This window comes from Meles meles, chromosome 1 (assembly GCF_922984935.1).
Source record: "Meles meles chromosome 1, mMelMel3.1 paternal haplotype, whole genome shotgun sequence".
NCBI classification, from domain to species: domain Eukaryota; kingdom Metazoa; phylum Chordata; class Mammalia; order Carnivora; family Mustelidae; genus Meles; species Meles meles.
In genome coordinates, this window is record NC_060066.1 from 16,605,235 (window position 1) to 16,623,673 (window position 18,439).

Sequence of the window (18,439 nt, forward strand, 5' to 3'; positions counted from 1 at the left end):
TGAGGGAGGGAAGGGGGGAAGGGGGACACTCAGCATGGAGGGTGGGGGGAGAGAAGACCATGGAATCCAGAGAGCCATCCCTTAGGAAGCCTGTAGGCACCAGTCACCCAGCCCCTCGCTGAGGGACTAGGGGACTCAGGCTCAGAGTGGGGGCAGGCAGCTTCCTGTGGCTAGAGAGCAGCTGACTGCATCCTAGCCAGTCAGCCCTGAGCCCCAGCTTCCTGATGCGTGAATCGGGAGCCTTGCCCTAGACTTAGTTTCCCAATCGGCCATTCTTCTACCACACTGATCATCTGTACTGTTACCCAGCGAACATTTTCAGTAGGTATCATTTTGTTTTTAAAAAGGGAACTGTATGTTGCTAAGTAAAGAAGGACCACTTGCCAGAAATGAAAAGCAACTTTAGAAAGAAGACCACAGAAAAGCAAATTGGATTATGGAAGGTGAAGCATTGCTTAAGCTTGCTTTGCACTATCTTTGGACTGGTGTTCCCAGAAGCATACTTTGGGAAATGTTCCTATTGGTGATATTGATCTTCTTTAAAGGCACTCTCAGATTCCCTGCCCCATCGTACGTTCCAGCCTCTCAGGCATCAGGGGAATCGATCAGTATAGCTGGATTCTGGGCCCTGACCTGCATGTTAAGCAAGTCATTACTTCTCTGTTATCCGCTCAGTTTCTTCACCTTTAATAATAGGTTGGACCAGACATTTTGCTCTAATACTCTATGGCATACTGCCATTGCTAATAAAATAGGTGATATTTGTTGACTGTCTATTCCATGACAGGCACTTCCGGTAGACTGATCTCATCCCTGTTTTGCAGGTGAAACAGAGATTAGGTAGCTCACGCAAGGTCGCACACTGTAAGTGGTGGAAATGAGACCCACACCCGTGCGTTCTGACTCTGTCACCTTCCTCTCCCTCCTTTCTATGTGTCAGGAGTGCTTGCCTTCTAGTTTCTCTACCAAGTGAATTTTTTTAAATGGGGTATCTGAGAAACAGGCTTACCTGGAGAGAGGAATTGATTGGACCCAAACGTGAAGTGCCTCCTGCAGTTGCAGTGGTCTCTGATGCAGGCCCTACCTTGGTCCCTTCTTTTCTAGACCTTCTCCATGTCCCATTTGGTTTTCCACTGGACAGTCAGACCTGAGAGTCTCAGCTTCCCTCCCCAGTATCCTGTCTCTGCTTTCTAGAAAAGTCTTCCAAAGCACACGTTCAGAAATTTCCCTCTGTTTTAATGGGACCGATTAAGAGCTCCCCGTCTTCAGGAAACCGTGAGATGCGGTAAAAAGCAAAAGGCTTTAAAGGTCTCAGTTCAGCTCTTAGCTGCAGGGTGAGGTAGGTCAGTTTGGCTCAAACCAAACCTTGGTTTATGATCTGGAAAATGGGAATCATAATACCTCAACAGGGTTCAGGGAGATCCATATAATGAAAGTTATGTGAGCCAGCAAGCGTCATGCATGACAAGTGCCCACAAGCTTGCTCCCTTCTTCCCCCATAGCCTCTCACGGCCTGTGCGAGCTCCAGGGCATGCACACAGGGCTGCTCAGGCACCGCTGACCAAACCCACAAGATCTTTCATCCTGGGGCTCTAACCTACAGCACAGGGGCTCTAGAAATAGCCTGTGTCACCTGAACTCTGAAGTGGCAGTTCCCAGATCCCAACAAGGAGACCTCTCCAGACCCAGGGCAGCAGGGAGCGACCGAGTACAGCTCATAGAGTGTACTTCCAGCGAGGCCGCGTCTCTGACCAAGAAGACGAGGTGGATTCTAGTGCAGATGACACTTCCGGTCCGCTTACCTGCAGCAGTTCGAACACAGCGAGGAGGTCCCCTCCGGAGAGGCTCCCACAAAAGATGGGGTGATAGGACAGCCTGGGGGGCTCATAGTCCCGGTCAGCCAGATGTACAATAGGAGCAACCACGGTGGCACCCAAATATTCTGGCTTCCCCTAGGGCAGAGAAGAAAGGAATTTGTCCCTGATGGTTACCTACCTTGTACTGACCTGCGTCACTGCACTTTTTAAAGTAATCGCAACAAAACTGTCAGCCTCAGTGTCCCCCTCTTGTTGCTAACTCCCTCTCTTCTTCTGCCAAGCACCTTTATCCCTGACCAAGGCGGGGGGTGGAGGGGGCATGCAGAGGAATGCATGTGGGCTCCCAGGGAAAACTTCCAACCCAAGGTTCTTAGGGGTTATCTCTCCTCTCAACCTATGGAACTCAATGGAATTAAGTTAAAATAATCATGTAGGGTAGACTTGAAGGGGAAAAGAAGAAAAAAGGTGGCACGAAACATTCTAAAAGCTCTCCGGGGCAGGAGACCATTGGATCAGGGAACGCAAAAGTCTTGGAGTCCAGGCAAACCGGTGTCCATGCTCCCAGATCTGCTACTTTCTAGCTCTATGGCCTTGGGCCATTGACTCAACTTTTTTGAGCCTCATGTCTTTTTTTTATTATTATTATTTTTAATTTGACAGAGAGAAATCACAAATAGGCAGAGAGGCAGGCAGAGAGAGAGGAGGAAGCAGGCTCCCTGCAGAGCAGAAAGCCCCATGTGGGGCTCGATCCCAGGACCCTGGGATCATGCCCTGAGCTGAAGGCAGAGACTTTAACCCACTGAGCCACTCAGGCACCCAGAGCCTCATGTCGTAAAAGGGATTCAAAATAATACCTGTTACTGGGACCATGGGGGATGACTTGATGTATGTGCTTTGCACAGTGACTGGTATACAGTGAGCGCTCAATACATGGTAATATGATGATGATGATGGTGGTGATGAAGGTCAAGTCAAGCGATAGAGCAGTTCTGCCCCATTTTTCTTGATAATAAAAGAGGCCATTAAAATATGATAATAAAAGAGGCCATTAAAATATTTTTGTATGTACATAAGCATATGGACCTCAAGTTTCCTTAAGAACTATGGGAGACCACCTTCTCCTGCCTCTCCCCACACCTGCTCCCCAGAGCGTGGGGCTGCCTTCCCCCAGGAGCAGCATGGGGCTGGAGCGTGGGGCTGCCTCCCCTTGATCTCAGGAATGGCAGCATTGCCTGTTTTACTCACTGCTGTATCCCCCAGCCCAGGGCAGGTACTCATTACATTTTATGGAGTGAAAGCTGTTGGGTTAATGACTTCCAAAGTACAAGGACCTTGCCCGCAGTCAGCGGCTGGCGGGTTTTTGCAGCTGCCTTGCTTCATTGCCTTGGGACTCAAACCAGCACTTGAGTTCCTGGCTGTAGATGGAAGCTTGGTTGAGGTAGAATGGGGTTTCATTTCAACGAATGATTATTTGGTGATTTTATGATTGTTTTAGATGATTAGTTTGACTTTAAAACAAAGCTGCCTGGTATCCGCTGGTGGGGTCAGAACTATCCCTCCCAGGACAGACACAATGCTAGATGTGGTGCAGGTGCTCTGCTCTCTAACTATTTCATCCACGATCCTAGCCGGGAATAATTATGTAAAATTGCCCTGGGCACAAAAGAGTATAAACATAAACCCGAGCTAATTTGCCGAATATAAACTCATTGCTTAGAGAGGCAGCAGGCCCTAACGAGGGTTACAAGCCACTGGATAATGAGAGAAAGTTCTAGACTGGAGCCATATTCCCGCATAGTCAGAGTGTGATCATCTGATTACTACACCAGGGCTGTGGGCCTGGCCTAGCTGCAGCCCCCAGGGGTAAACAGAACCTTCAGTGTGTCTACATGTATCTCTCCAGGAAGAAAATACAAAGTTTCCATGTATTTTTTTTTTCTCTCCTACATTTCCTTTTGGTTTTGACAGGAGAATGTAGGCTTGTTTTCCTGGGAAGGGTCTGGCTCCGGTGGGGCCCAGGAGGGCAGTCAGTAGAATGGGGACCTGGAGGAGGTCTGAAAACAAAGGGAAATCCATGCAGTACAGCAGGTGGTTTAGGAGTTCACCAAGATGCTTGATTATTGTTACTGGTTTTCAAATACAAAAATACTTAGAATGGGAATCATGTTGTTAGCAACACAATTTAAAGTTATTTATTTTGTGGCTGTCTCTACAGAAAATCTATATGTACAACCGTAGAACTCATAAATATGTACAATTTAAGGCTCTGATTTATAGCTGGAGGAACAGGGTGCAGAAAGAGCGACATGGAGAAGCAGAATGAGTATGTCTAAATGGATATAGCCACACCAGCTACTCCCCCGTGTGCAAGAAAGGAGGGACACAGGGGGCGAGGTTCAAGTTCTGGCTCTGCCTAGAGCTACCTATGACCTTGAACAAGGCATTTGACTTTCCTGGGTCTGTTTCCTTCTCCAGGAAACAAGAGGGCATGCTCTCCAAGATCCCTGCTCCTCTTCTACAATTCTCCCACCCTAATTTCCTTCCGACCTTGAATCAAGGTCAGAGCTGCCAGCGGGCTTGAGGAGGTGAGGAGGATTTAGGAGCGCTTCTTGGAACAACTATTGTGCTTAATATATTTGTGCTTCTGCAACCTCCCACGGGGGGGCAGACATCAAAGAAAATAAATAAGGCTTTGCCTTTTGTCTTAGACTTATTTAATGTAAAAAAGGAGAAAAAAAGTAAAATCAAAAAGAAGAAGAAGGAGGTTTGTCTTAGTAATTAAACAGACAAACAAACAAATCCTCCCATAAGCTTTTGAATGTACGTAGTATGGAACACAGACATCTTGGAGAGGAAAAGTTTTGGTTCACATCATAACAGAAATGGGATGGAGATGAATGTGGTATCACAGGGCTTGGCCACAAAACCAAGAGAAAACAAGACCCAGCTACAAGGGCTGAATTGGTGATAATACCCACCCAGTTCCCTCCAGGCAAGGGAGATCAGTAAACATCTCCAGGTTTCAAGAAGGCTGGACTTTTTTTTTTTTTTAAGATTTTATTTATTTATTTGAGAGAGAGAGAGAGAGAGAGAGAACATGTACAAGTGGAGGGAAGGGTAGAGGGAGCAGCAGACTTCAAACTGAGCAGGGAGCCTGGACAGCAGGCTGGATCCCAACACCTTCAGATCATGACCTGAACCAAAGACAGACGTTCAACCTACAGAGCCACTCAGGTCCCTGAGGCCTGGACACTCTTAGTGAGCACTTTTACTGAGCGGCAATAGGACAGGGCTGGAGGACGGGCACAACTTCAGGGACGTCACACCACTATGCTATTTCTGAAGAAGCATGTGCGGACTGAAGTTCTGTGACCCGGATCCTATTCTAATTGCAATCACTTGACAAGTAGAAGTGAAAACCCCCTTAGAAAAGCAAATGACCACCACCCATGTTCCCATTTCAAATCGTTGTTTTCTGAGGTCAGAATGGCATCTGGGCACTGCTCAGGTCCTGAGCAGTCCCAGGCTGGTTAGACAAAGTACATCAGTGGACTGCGGCCCAGTGGACACCGCCTGCCACACTCACCACCGCGTCGCTGTCATAGAGCTCCACCACCACCGAAGGCGGGGACTCTGCCAATTCTTTCTGGTCTCCGTGCAGCACCAGGTTGTTGAACAGCAGCATCTGGTTCCAGGTGGGCGACAGGGTCTGGGAAATGACCTAGAAGGTGGGGCCGAAAGAAAAGCAAAAGATCATTAAATAGGGCTGGAGGCGGGCAGGTGGGGGGTTGCATTCATTCCACAGTTCCTGGTGGAGGGCAAAGAGAAGCTTCTAGTCATCCTCGTTCAGCTCCTTAACATCTAGGCCACAACACAGACTGATGTAATGCCACTGTGTGCTAGACGCGAGGGGGCGCAGAGTCCTTGTCCCGAAGAGCTTCGAGCTCATGAGTAGAGCCCTTGCAATGATTGACACCTTATTTGTATCCATAATTTTGACTCAAGCTTCCCGGGAGTGCAGTGCTGGTAACTCACGCTACCCTCCGTTGAGCATTACATGCCAGCTGTTGCCCTGGGATGCATCGTCCCATCCAGACTTCACAGCCATTCTGGGAGCCGCTCTGCTCACATCTTTTGGTAAGGAAACCAGGGCTCACTTTGTTCAGAGCCAGCAAGTGGCAGAACTGGGATTCGACCTGCATCCTCCGGCACGAAGCCCAGGCTGCTAACCTTATACAACCTCACCACGTAGATGCGAGTACTCCCTCCATTTTATGGAAACATACATCTGGGGTGAGTAAGATCTAATGATTACTTACTTATGAACAAGTAAAATTTTGTCATTAAATACTCAAAAGTGGGGTGTAACTCTACCATTCTTTCTCTGGCATTCCATTGTTCTGTACATATTTATTTGACTGTGTTGAACTAACCGAGTCTTCAAAATAACCTTCACCATTTTGCATGACATCTTTTTTCTGAGAGAGAAAACTGGCATTGGTAATTGGCTGTGTCCATCCTACAGATGGAGAAACCAAAGAACAGAGAACAATAGTCTGCATTATTGGTAAAGAACCTGGATGGCCAAAATTAACAGGACAGGAAATAACTGTTGGAGAAGATGTGGAGAAAGGAGAACCCTCTTACACTGTTGGTGGGAATGCAAGTTGGTGCAGCCACTTTGGAGAACAGTGTGGAGATCCTTAAGAAATTAAAAATAGAGCTTCCCTATGACCCTTCAATTGCACTACTGGGTATTTACCCAAAGATACAGATTTGGTGAAAAGACAGGCCATTTGTACCCCAATGTTCATAGCAGCAATAGCCACAATTGCCAAACTGTGGAAAGAACCAAGATGTCCTTCAACAGATGAATGGATAAGGAAGATATGGTCCATATATATTATGGAGTATTATGCCTCCATCAGAAAGGATGAATACCCAACTTTTGTATCAACATGGACAGGACTGGAGGAGATTATGCTGAGTGAAATAAGTCAAGTAGAGAGAGTCAATTATCATATGGTTTCACTTACTTGTGGAGCATAAGGAATAACATGGAGGACATTAGGAGAAGGAAAGGAAACGTGAATTGGGGGAAATAGGAGGAGGAGGTGAACCATGAGAGACTGGACTCTGAGAAACACACTGAGGGTTTTGGAGGGGAGGAGGGTGGGAGGTTGGGTGAGCCTGGTGCTGGGTATTAAGGAGGGCATGTCGTATTGCATGGAGCACTGGGTGTGGTGCATAAACAATGGATCTTGGAACACTGAAAAAAAAAAAAAAAAAAAGAACCTGAAAGTGGCTCACAGCCCCCCTGCCAAGCCATTCCCCTGCTACCCTCAAAAGGGGGTGTGTCATTGGTCTTTGCCTCCTCTGCTCAAGTTAATTGGATGTTTGGACACCTGCTAGTTTCACAGAGCTGAAGACTGGGGTTGTCTGCAGGAAGGGTAGAGGCTGTCCCTGGGCAGAAACTGGCCTGTTCAGGTGTGGGGCTAGTCCTGGAATGAGGCCAGAGTCACATTTCCCTCTCTCCCAGGCTGTACAGACAAATGGATGATGTCACAGGTGAACACTGCACCGAAGTTGCTGGGTCCTGGGGAATTTCCACACCCCCTCTGAACTGCACCCTTACCTCTCACCATGCATGCCAGAGAGGTCCCAGACGTGTCCCAGAGGGATCCAGCCTGGATTACTTCCCAGCCTCCAAAGAACAAATCAAACTGGCATCTCAGAGTTCTACATCAGGAGGCATCTTTATTCAGGGCGTTAACTGTTGGCATTGTAGCCAGGAGAGAATTTTTCATTGTTCTTTATGTGAGTCATAAAAATACTACGCATTCCACCATTTCCTTCCTTTCTCACCTTTTGGTTTTAGAGTATTATATGCTTCAGATACGGTGATGTTTTTGACATAAATCTCAGAAAGAAGTCCTAACTTTTTAGACAAAGAAAGAATGGCTTAGACCAACCTACAAACAGGAGTTACGTAGTTGCAATGAAAAGTGTGGGTGTCTGTCATCACAAAGAAACATGGGTTTTTACGTTGCTCTTTTAAAAATAGAAATGTGAACTCTTCAGCAGGATGCGTGCAAAAATGTGATACCAAAGCGATTTATGATCCTCACAACATCTTTCCTATAGAAATATTTTGGTGGTTTTCTTGGCACTATAAATACCACTTGATAAGATTCCAGAGGCCAGTGTTCATTCATTCAACATATATTTCTTTGCACACTCAACAAACAATGTGCCAGGCTCAGTTTTGGGCACCACAGGGCATCCTGTGCATAGCAGGTGCTCAATCGTGATTTGCTTGAATAAATGAATGGATAGTGGCCTGTCCTCAGAGTTGTCCCCGTAGGGCCATGTCTAAAAGCTCACCTAAGCAAAAACATATTCTCCCGCTTCTCTGCCAAGGTGCCCATGACTAACTTCTTTCCTTCAGGGCTTCCTTAAGGAGTTATGCACTGTGACTGTGTTTGAGGCCATCTGGGAGATTTTGGTAGCACTTAGCTGACACTTTGAAGAAGGAGTGAGATACTATGGGTGGATCATATCTTTCAAATCAGGTATCCCTGGAATAGAACCCTAGGGCTATCCCCTGCCCCAGCTTGGGTAGGTGGTTTAACCCCTGTGAAGCACCCTTCCCCTCATGTAAATGGGGTCCGTGCCAACCCTGTAGAGTTGGAATGACCGTTGTCTGAGATAAAGCATGTTAAGTGCCTGGCACACAGTAGGTGCTCAGTAAGTGCTTGTTGCCTACCTGACTCCACCCTGCCACACTGTTTGTGAATGAGTAAGCAGTTACGAAATACCTACCACACGCCAGTCTTGGTGCACTAGGTACTCATGTCTAACAAGGGACAATCTGAGTTCTCAGGATTCTGATTTCTTGAAATATCAGGTTCCGCCTTGCCCTCCTCCATGATGTCCTCTCCTCCAAAGCTCCTCTCCACCACTTAGTCCCTCTCCCCTCTGTCTCCAAAGCCCTTCTCTTTGGGGAGCTCTCTCCCTTTTCCTTTAACCTTTGGCCACCATAAGAATTCTAAGTCCCACATCATCAGTGACCTCTGGAATAACGGAGTTCCCCTTCTGACATCTTTCCGATCATGCTGTCACTTTAGAGAGGAGTGGCTGCAAGACCAGCCCTGCTCAGACCACGGGGGTCAGTTCAGGCAGGTGCTACCAGGTGAACGGTGGCGTTCAGATAGGACTGCAGGAATCCCAGGCTCAGTTTCCCCATCAAGAAGAGTGCAAGGGTGGGACATGTCACACGCACGCTCTGAGGTAGCATGACACAGAAGCAGCAGAGGGAAACCAGAACCTTTGCTTACCAAAATGGAAACAGAGTGGTTAAGCAAAGTGGGTTCAGAACTGCACAAATGTGGGTTTCCATCTTGGCTCTACGACTTTCTACCTATCCGGTCCCTAAGCCTTACCTTCTCATCTGCAGAATGGGGACACTAATAACATCCACCTTTAGACTGCAGTGAGATGTAGTAAACAATGCATATGAAAGGCTTAGCAAGATGCCTGACGTATAGCTTTTTAATAAATGGCAGCTATCATTACCAACAAAAATTAGGTTCTTGGTTCAAAAGTGTGTTGGCAAAGCTCGGGGCTCAACAGGAGCTGTTTTCCATTTCAAATGATTATTTGATAAATGCCATTTGTTCCTTTGAGATATGAGTCCAAGTCAAATGAAGGTAGATGCAAAAGAGGAAGATAATCCCAGCCCAGTGAGATCATTCAAACCCCTTCTCCACCCAGGGCCCTGAGATCACCAGGGCCTGGAACCCCACGGTTTTGCAGCCGGTAGAGGAAGGATCCAGGGGTTCACCCTTGAGAATCCTTGCATCTGCTGGGATGCCTCAATGACAAGAATAACAAGGAGTCCACAGAAGATGTTAGAAGCAAGGCACTGTCTTGGGTGGTTTACCCTCTAGAAAGCGTACACAGAGTCATCATCATGAGGGCTTTGCTTCAAGAGCTTGGATCCGAACCCAAACAATGTGGTTCCAGAGTCCGTGCTCTTAATCACTGAGCTATCACCACCTCTCAAAACACAGAGAAGATAAACTAGTCTCGAGTCTTCAAGCTTCAGGGGTTTTCACGCTCCTTCACTAGCGAGGATGTAGTCAGCTTCCTTCTGAGATCTCTCTCACCTCCCCACCTCAGACAGAACTAACCTCTCTCCACATGGCTCTTGGAAGACTTTATCTAGCCTCGCACTATGTGGTTTTCCATGGTACAGTCCCCGAGCCCAGCACGGAGCTGTCACAGAGCAAGTACTCTGCAGGGGGCTGGCTAGAGAAATGGAGATGATGATTCACTATGAGCTAGTCTACATGTCACAAATCACTCGATCTCCCAGGTCACGGGTCTCACTTCAGAGAGACATGTCCACCCGTGTACCATCAGCCGATGTAATAGCCACCATTCATCCATCACTTTATACACTTAACTTTGTGCTTCTTCACACAGCCCTGTTTTTAGATGACAGATGGGGGGTTGGTGAGTAAATGCGGTCAGAGTAGATGAGCTACTCAGTTCTCTTTGGGTCCTTGGTGTTTGTCTTAACACTTGGAGAGGGGTGAATCCCTTGTGACCTCTCCTCAGAGCACTGAAGCCTCAGAGAACCGAGTCCTTGGGTATTATGATCTCATGGAAAAGTGTCCTGCTGGATGCCCACAGATTAGAGATGCCTCCACTTTCCAGCACTCAGTGTACAGGAAAGCAGGAGAGCCCAGAGGAAACCAATATAGACCCACCTGCTTTAATCCTCACAACACCCATTAGGAATTAGTGTTTTCCAGAGAGAGACACTGCATTGCACAGTTGAAAGCATGCAGAGCCCCCCAGCTGGTAAGTAGAAAGCAATGGTGCAAATTCTAGGGCTCCTGACCACAAAGCCGGAAAACGTTCCTCAGCACTGAGACCCTCACGAAGGTTGGATCATGAGCCTCCCACGGCCATGTCTGTGTGCAGTTTTCTCATGTGTTTGTTTCCCTCTGAACTTGGCCTTGTGCCCAGCACTTCAGCAGGCACTCACATATGCCAGGTTTCACTTCTCCTCTTCATCCTTCATTCCTCACACCCTTCCTTCACCTTGGGGACTTCCTTTCTTGGCTACATGACCTTGGGTCCCACTGGAACAAGAGACCTGCCTCGTGTCAGTCCTTGCTTGCACATGCGCTTTGGAGGCTGAAAACCTGCATCCCCAGAGACAACAAGCCCCTGCTTTTCCCTTTGCTGGGCTCTGCTGCGTGTCAGCTGAGGGCTGCGGGAAGAAGGTAGGTAGGCTTCCCTGGTTACCTTTGTGGTCTGGCAGTGGGAAAGGAACGTGACCTTGGCAAAGGGGTCTGAGAGTCCATTGCTGTCGGCTGCGATGAGGCCCCGGGCTTGGTACATGTGAGCTCTCAGCTGAAAGACATGCCGGGCTGTGGACAAACAGTGGAAAAGGACAGGCATCAGTGGACTTTTCCCAGCAGTGAGTGGGAACAAGTGTCTGTGTGCCTTGTGCACCTGTGGGTTTATCTGGAGACAGGCTGGGAGCATCACCGGCCTCTGAGACTAAAGTGGAGGCAGTTAGGAAAGGGGGCCATCTACTTACGGGGTACTTCGGGGCCATGCATTGTCCTTGGTACCTTTTCCACATCGTGGGTTTTAATCTTCATAACAACCCTGTGATTATATGTATAATGATCCCCATATATGTATGAGGCAAATGGCTACAGAAGTCTTCCAAATTTGCAGAGTTATCAAGTGCCAGGGCCTGGATTTCACGTCTGTCAGATTCCAAAATCACCTTCTCTTTCCAAAACACCACACTTTATGTTTTCATAATTTTCCTGGTTTCCACCGGCACAGGCACTCATGCGTGTGTGTGTGTGTGTGTGTGTGTGTGTGTGTGTGTAAGAAAGGGGGCTGACCCCCGAATACTCTTGCTTCAGTAAGCTCCCGAGGTAGCCACTCAGCCATTCTTCCATTCAGCCAGCCGGCGTCACCTTGAGTGCCTACTGCGTGCCAGGTGCAGTTTGGTCTACTGATTCCGAAGTGGCTGAGACAGCACCTGCCCTCTGGGAGCTCCAGGGAGGGGGCAGCAGATAAGACAAGCACCTACACCCCAGGGCCAGGAGGCCAAGGACTAGCGTCCTGTGAGAAATACCAGCAGGTACACAGACATGAAAGGCGGGAGTGAGCACATCTGTTGACAGGACAGGAGCAGAGCAAGTGCAGGGAAGTGCAGACTAGGGTTCAGCGGGGGAAGGAGGGTCCCAAGTGAGAGCTGACTTACATATTCCTGGGTTTCTGTGTATTTGTAAGGCCCCTCTTATTTTTTATGTCCCCATACTCCTTTTTATCCCCTTCCCCACTCCTATTCCTTGTCTCCCCCAAAGCCTACATTTTACCACATTCAGGCTATCAGTGTTTTGCACCGATGTGGGGACTGGGATACAGGAACTCTCACATACCAATTTGACTAGGTCTCCTTAGTTAAATTAAGGGGGCAAATACTGTCCCCCATCCCTGCTGTGCCTCCCCTAGGCTTAGGTCACACAGATCTATGCATGGACTCATACAAAGTCACTACCGTCACTACCCTTCTCTGTGCCTTTGTTTCCTCGCCTGTAAAATGGGGGTAAAAATAGTTCTTCATAGGGTTGACACAGGAGATCTAAGGACTAAAAATGGTGCCTGACCCATGGGAAGAAGTGGTGTGAAGATGCTGCAGAGGCTGTTACTACTGCTTATTGTCATGTGACCCGTGATGCTGGCAGCTGGAGGCCACCTGGGCATCCCTCAGAGCCCTCCGCTACAGCCTCGCAGGCAGCACACCACACAACTCTAGGGGGCGCCATTTATTTAGTTGAGGATTTTGTTTTTCTGAAGCCTCTTACCAGCTCCGTACCTTAGACTATCTTAATAAAGTCAGCTTCTTCTTTGCTCTCTTTGGTGGCCCACTTCTTGCATTATAGCTCACTTTCCACTTGTGGTTAGTAGAGACAAGTCTGATTGCCCCCACTGGAGGGCCAGATGACCCCTCTTTCATCTCTGCATCCCCCACTAGTTTTCCCACCGTGCCTGCCATATGCAGGTGCCAATTAATTATTGGTTGATGGCTATTTTCTGAAGCACAAAATAGGTGAAGAAACAAAATTTTCCAGTGGGTGTGGAAGGCAGCCAAAGCCATCAAAGCCAGTGCATGGCAGAGAAAGTTTATTAGGTCGCTCCGTGAAAATAACACACCGCAGAGGATCAGAAAGCCTTGGAAAAAAATCTTTCCTCTCCTTTGAATTGTTAGTAGCTGGGACAGGAAATAGGTCCAGGTATCTTAGATCTCTAGAGATAGTATCTACAGATTAACAAGCTAACTTGACGTGGGTGTCTTTCACTCAGAGACGAAAACTCTTTAAAGGCAGGATGGAAAGGAGAGACAATAAAGCAGGGTTTGGAGAAGCTGACTTCATCATTCACCGGTCATGGGATCTTGGGCAATGGCTAAGCATTTCTGATACATCCCTTCTCCCTCTGTAAAATGAAGAAACTACCCAGGGCTGATGTGACAAATAAATCCAATGTAAGGTATAAAGTAGAGGGCCCGATGGTGGCACCCGGTAGGGGCTATGCATTTTCCAAAAAGACCGGGCTGAACTTTCCTTGTTCTTATGCACTGCCACAGGGCACAGCAACCATGAGCTGAACCACTGGATAAATACCCCCAGAACCATGTGTTCTCTAACTATTGAGCCACTTAGAGTCCACTGGCAGTCAAGGTCAACCAACATCAGAGGAGTGCTGTGTCACACATAACTTGTGGATAGTCCTCCTGTGCTTCCAGCACCGGCTCAATGCAAAACTTATCCTCAGCTGCAGGGAAGGTGTAACTGCGGTCTACTCTGAATTCAGCGGTGAAAATCCTGCAAATGGAAGCCATTTGGAAACAGAACACAAATTGAAGCTGTAAAGCATTAATATTTATAATAAAATCCTAAATTATAGGAAAATGTAAATAATGGCACTCATAGAAAATATCCACATAGAAGAAAGGATTATATAAATCATGCTGAATTTCTAAAAGGGACCATGTCAAGATCCAAGCAGAAGAAACACAAGTGACCCCAGTGATAGCCAGTTCCCACTGGGTTCTTACTGGTAAATGTAAATGCCTGTCGTTTATAGGTCAAAACCCTAGCACCACACATCATATCAAAGCAAGAACTTCCTGATGTATATCTTCTGCTTCCATTGCAAATTCAGTCTATATAATCTGTCTACAAAGAAACTCAAACTCAAACTCAAAGAAATGCATTCTCTATATTAGTAGAAAAATATAAACTTTAGCTCCAAATGTACTTAATGACTTCACTTTGTTCTTTTGAGATGGGACATTGGAAGGTGAGGAAGAAAATTCAGAAACTGTGTTTTTAAAAGGCTAATAAGTTGATCCTAAAAGAATGTTCTAACAGCTCACGCATGCCACCCTCCTCATTGTTGTCTCAGAAGTCCACAGGAGACACGTAATGACCTCTTTGCCCAGTGGGGCATCATACCTTGGTAGAGCAGGTTGACTGGGGGCTGATCAGTGCCGGCCACTTTGGAGGACATTTCTGCTTCATAGCCTTCTGGCAAGTTGTCCAACATGGCACTGAAGTGTTGGATGGAGCCCAGCCACAGGTACACGTCGACCTTCGCTTGCACCGTCCAACCAGCCGGCCGTTTTCCAGGAAGCTAGGGAAAGGTTACAAGGAAAACCACTTCATTGGGGGAGCCTCAATCTCTGAGAAAAGAGGTCCAGCGGATCTGGTGTTCAGAGAGCAGGTCTCAGTACCTGATCTTATATCAAAATAACACCAATGACCCCAGTTGCCACCATACACCATTCTAGAGGTGGATCCAGGTTTAATGGGGCCTGAAGCTTAAACAGGCACTTCCAAGCCCTGGATCATTTGAATCTACCGGGAAGGTAGGATTATTGCCCCTGTTTTATGTAGAGGAAACTCAGGCTCAGAGAGGTTAAAGAAGTTCCCTAAGATCACTCAGCTTTCAAGTGACAGAGCCAGCACCAAAACCCAGGGAGATATTTCCAGAGCTAGACACTAGTCTCTGTACCTCCAGAGCTTGCCTCGTCCCACACTGAGTTGAAACCTCCCTTCCCAGAACTCTCAGACACCTAGAATTCCAACCACAGCTTCTACCTCTTTGCTTCATTCAGAAGGATTCAAGTGCTTCTTCCATAGGTCGGGTCTCTGTGTGCTTGAAGGGACGCAACTGCTCTACTGTGTCCTTCCTTCCTGGCTAGGCTAACCATCTCGATTCCCTTCATCCCTTCTTCGTGTAGCCTGGTTTCAAATTCCCTTTCTACCCTGCATTCTCTTCTTTGACTTTTTTGTTTTGTTTTGTTTACAGATTTTATTTATTTGAGAGAGAGAGAGCGAGAGAGCATGAGAGTGTGTGTGTGTGTGTGTGTGTGTGTGTATGTGTGTGTGTGTGTATGTGTGTGTGTGTGTGTGTGTGTGTGTGTATACAAGCAGGGGGAGCTTCAGGGCAGGGGGAGAAGCAGGCTCCCTGCTGAGCAGGGACCCCCCCCCATGCGGGTGGGGGTCTCAATCCCAGGACCCCAGGATCATGACTCGAGCCAAAGGCAGACACTTAACTGACTGAACCGCCTAGGCCTCCCCCATTCACTCCCTTGAATGTACTCAGATTTGGATTTCTAGTCATGTTTGTTTGAATCTGTGTGTTTATGTGTGTCTTCGTGTAAGTGGTATGAGTGTGCGCATAGACAGATGCCCGTGTTTTCAACATGTGCAGGATATAGCTCAAGGCAGTGTGGCTTCTTTATTTCTTAGTCACCAGGATTAGGGGACTCCTTCCCCCAACTAAGGAGTCCCAAACCCCAGACTTGGCTGTGTTCAGGATGGCTGGCAAGAATTTCATTCTGAGAGTAGCTACCTCTCCAGAATTTATTGACTCGGCTAAGTATCTCTTAGTGTTTCTACGGATTTCCTATCAATATTTTCCCCTTCCTTCCACACCACTTCTTTTCCAGAGAGAATCGCAAAATCCTACATGAGAGGCTACAGCTTGCTCTGACAGTTTCCAAGGCACCCGTGGAGAGCACCTGAGTCCAGAATTGAGCACGGTTGTTTACCTTTCTGTCTTGCACTGTGGGTCCCCTAAATGGATTTTCAGCAACTCAATTCAGCAACTGCCTGAAGTGCCATCAGGCCTTACTGAGACAGTGGGGTCCGGAGGGCATCGCAATGACCAAGACACACTTCTGGGCCCTCCTTCATTAGCTCACATCTAGACAAGGAGGTTGCCTTTTATTCATTTATTCAAGGACAAGGTCAAGGGTAAGAGAAAAGGCTAAGGGAGCAGAGAAGTAGGAGCAGGTGTTTCCATCTTTTCTTTGTGAGTCAACTATGTGGCTGGGCTTTAATGGGTACTTCCAGAGTTGGACCAGTGGAGAAGGCATCCCAGGAAGAGGGAAGGCTTGAACAGAGACACAGGGGAGGGAACTAACAGTGGAGCAGAGGCGAAGTGCTGACTCTGTGCCAGGAACACATTGGCTAAAAGCTTGCAGAGAAGAAAGAGAATGACACAGACAAGGATGAAGAACCCTGCTCATTGTGTGGACAAGAGACAGTAATTCATACAAACTGAAGTTGGTCAGCGGGTACTAGAAAGAGAGGGTGTGCTCGCCTTGTAGAGGTTTCAGTCTGTGGCGAGACCCAGTCACCACTTTGTGCTGATCCTAGGGAAAGCTGGATTCAAAGTTGGGGTCCTGAGAAGTGATGGGACTCAGGAGATGGGATACAGAAGGAGGCGAGTTGGAGCAGGGGGACGTCACACAGGCAGAGAGGAAAGGAAGGTGAAGTGCCACCCTCCCACTGGGCTCTGAGTATGTCCAGTTCCTTGCACACACAGTTTCCTTTTGGTCATGAATGTCCCTTCCCACCCTATGGCCACTGGGGTTACAGTGGGGATGAGACTGAGAGGGATGGCTCTCTTCTTTCGGTGGGTGGATCGGGCTGAGCTCAGCAAATTTTGTTCCAAAGAGTCCATCCTGTTCACTAAAACATTATAGCATATTTAAATTAGAAAACAAGAAAGATCATGGAACCAGAGACCATGATTTACTATTACAATTTACTATTTATTTGGCCATGTGACTTCAGATGAGGCAATTTGATTACCTCTAGATGAATATTCCCCAAACCGGGCCCCTCGTGAAAGGAGTTTCCTAACATCTGTAAATAACTATTCTAGATGAATAACATTGGCAAGCATGGGTTGTAAAGGTTAGAGATGTTTCCTGAAGGCAGAACTTCTGGGAAATCTCCACTGGCTAAGGGGCACTGTGAGACCCCGGCACGGGGAGGGGGATGCACCTGCAACCTTTTAGGCAGGTTTGAACATGGAAGCTCACAGGGCCACTCAAAGGCAAGCTGTCCCACAGCATAAATTTTGAGGAATCTCCAGCCTGGAGATTTTGGAGGTTTGCTCTCTTCTCTGTCTTGCTGCATTTTTAATTCTCAGCTAAGAAACCAGAGTGAGTGGTAGGTGGGTGCACATTTTGCCTCCCTGGGGCTGCTCCTGCTTTTTTCAGACTCACCATTTTGGTGAAGAGAAAGGGACATAAAGAGAGGTGGAGAGAGGGAAGGAAAAGCAAGGGTGAAGATCAAAACTGGACTGAAAATAGTTTTGCTGAATCATCTTACCAAGACGTTTCATCAAGTCAGAGCAATTGAATTCAACAAAATTTAAAAAGCCATCACCCAAAGTAATCCTGGTGGCAAAAGGAAAATACAGACAGACGTAAGCTGAGGCTAGGGACAGAGGGCCTCAATTCCCAGTTATGTCTGTCCTCGGGCTTCCTGTGACCGCTGTTCTTTGTTCTAATTTTAAATAAAGTCAGCATACTTCCAAATATTTAGGAAGGAGGAACTTTACACTGATTTTCTAGTATTTTTAGCATGGAGCCTTCTCAAACGATTTGCTATTTTTAAGACAAATGTTTCTTGTGACCCCAGAATTCCTTGGATGGAGAAAGTTGAAGAGAAACCTTAACATTTGTGGTAAATAGCTACAGGGAACTTTTTTTTCAGTTACAGCTTCGCAGGGATCAGTTTCGGATTCACATTACACATGTGATAGAAAATAACACACAAAGCCGCAAATACTTCACTGGATATAAAGGGGCACACGATTCCAGAAAAGGACTTTAGATATTAGATGGCCATTTGTTTGAATGCCAACATTTATTGAGTGGTTAATCTGGATGATGTCCACTCTGCCTGCTTTATGGGCAGTTACACACTTAACCCTCAGCACTGTCTCCATTTGCTGGAGGAAGAACAGGAAACACAGAGATGTTAAGTAACTTGTCCAAGGTCACACAGCTTGTAAATATTAACCCCAGAATTCTGGAATAGGTTAAACTGTGCTCCCCTAAAATTCATACATGGAGTCCTAACCCCCAGTACCTTAGAATATGACCTTGTTTGGAAATAGGGTCATGGCAGATACAGTTGACATGAAGTCAAACTGGAGTATGGTTCTTACAAAAAGGACTTCATGTGAAGAGACACACCCTAGGGAGAACACAGTGT

At 47.2% G+C, this 18,439-nt stretch overlaps 1 protein-coding gene across 6 annotated transcripts in view; it reads right to left on the reverse strand.

Moving 5' to 3' along the window:
* Window positions 1-18,439, reverse strand: part of FER1L6 (fer-1 like family member 6) — a 165,098-nt gene that overhangs the window by 52,491 nt on the left and 94,168 nt on the right. For all 6 annotated transcript variants that reach the window (XM_046027179.1, XM_046027143.1, XM_046027133.1 and 3 more), the window contains 4 exons: window positions 14,375-14,552; window positions 11,136-11,260; window positions 5,404-5,538; window positions 1,803-1,952 (listed from right to left, as the gene is read on the reverse strand). In XM_046027179.1, coding sequence (XP_045883135.1) covers window positions 1,803-1,952; window positions 5,404-5,538; window positions 11,136-11,260; window positions 14,375-14,552 — 588 coding nt within the window. The remainder of the gene's footprint in view (window positions 1-1,802; window positions 1,953-5,403; window positions 5,539-11,135; window positions 11,261-14,374; window positions 14,553-18,439) is intronic.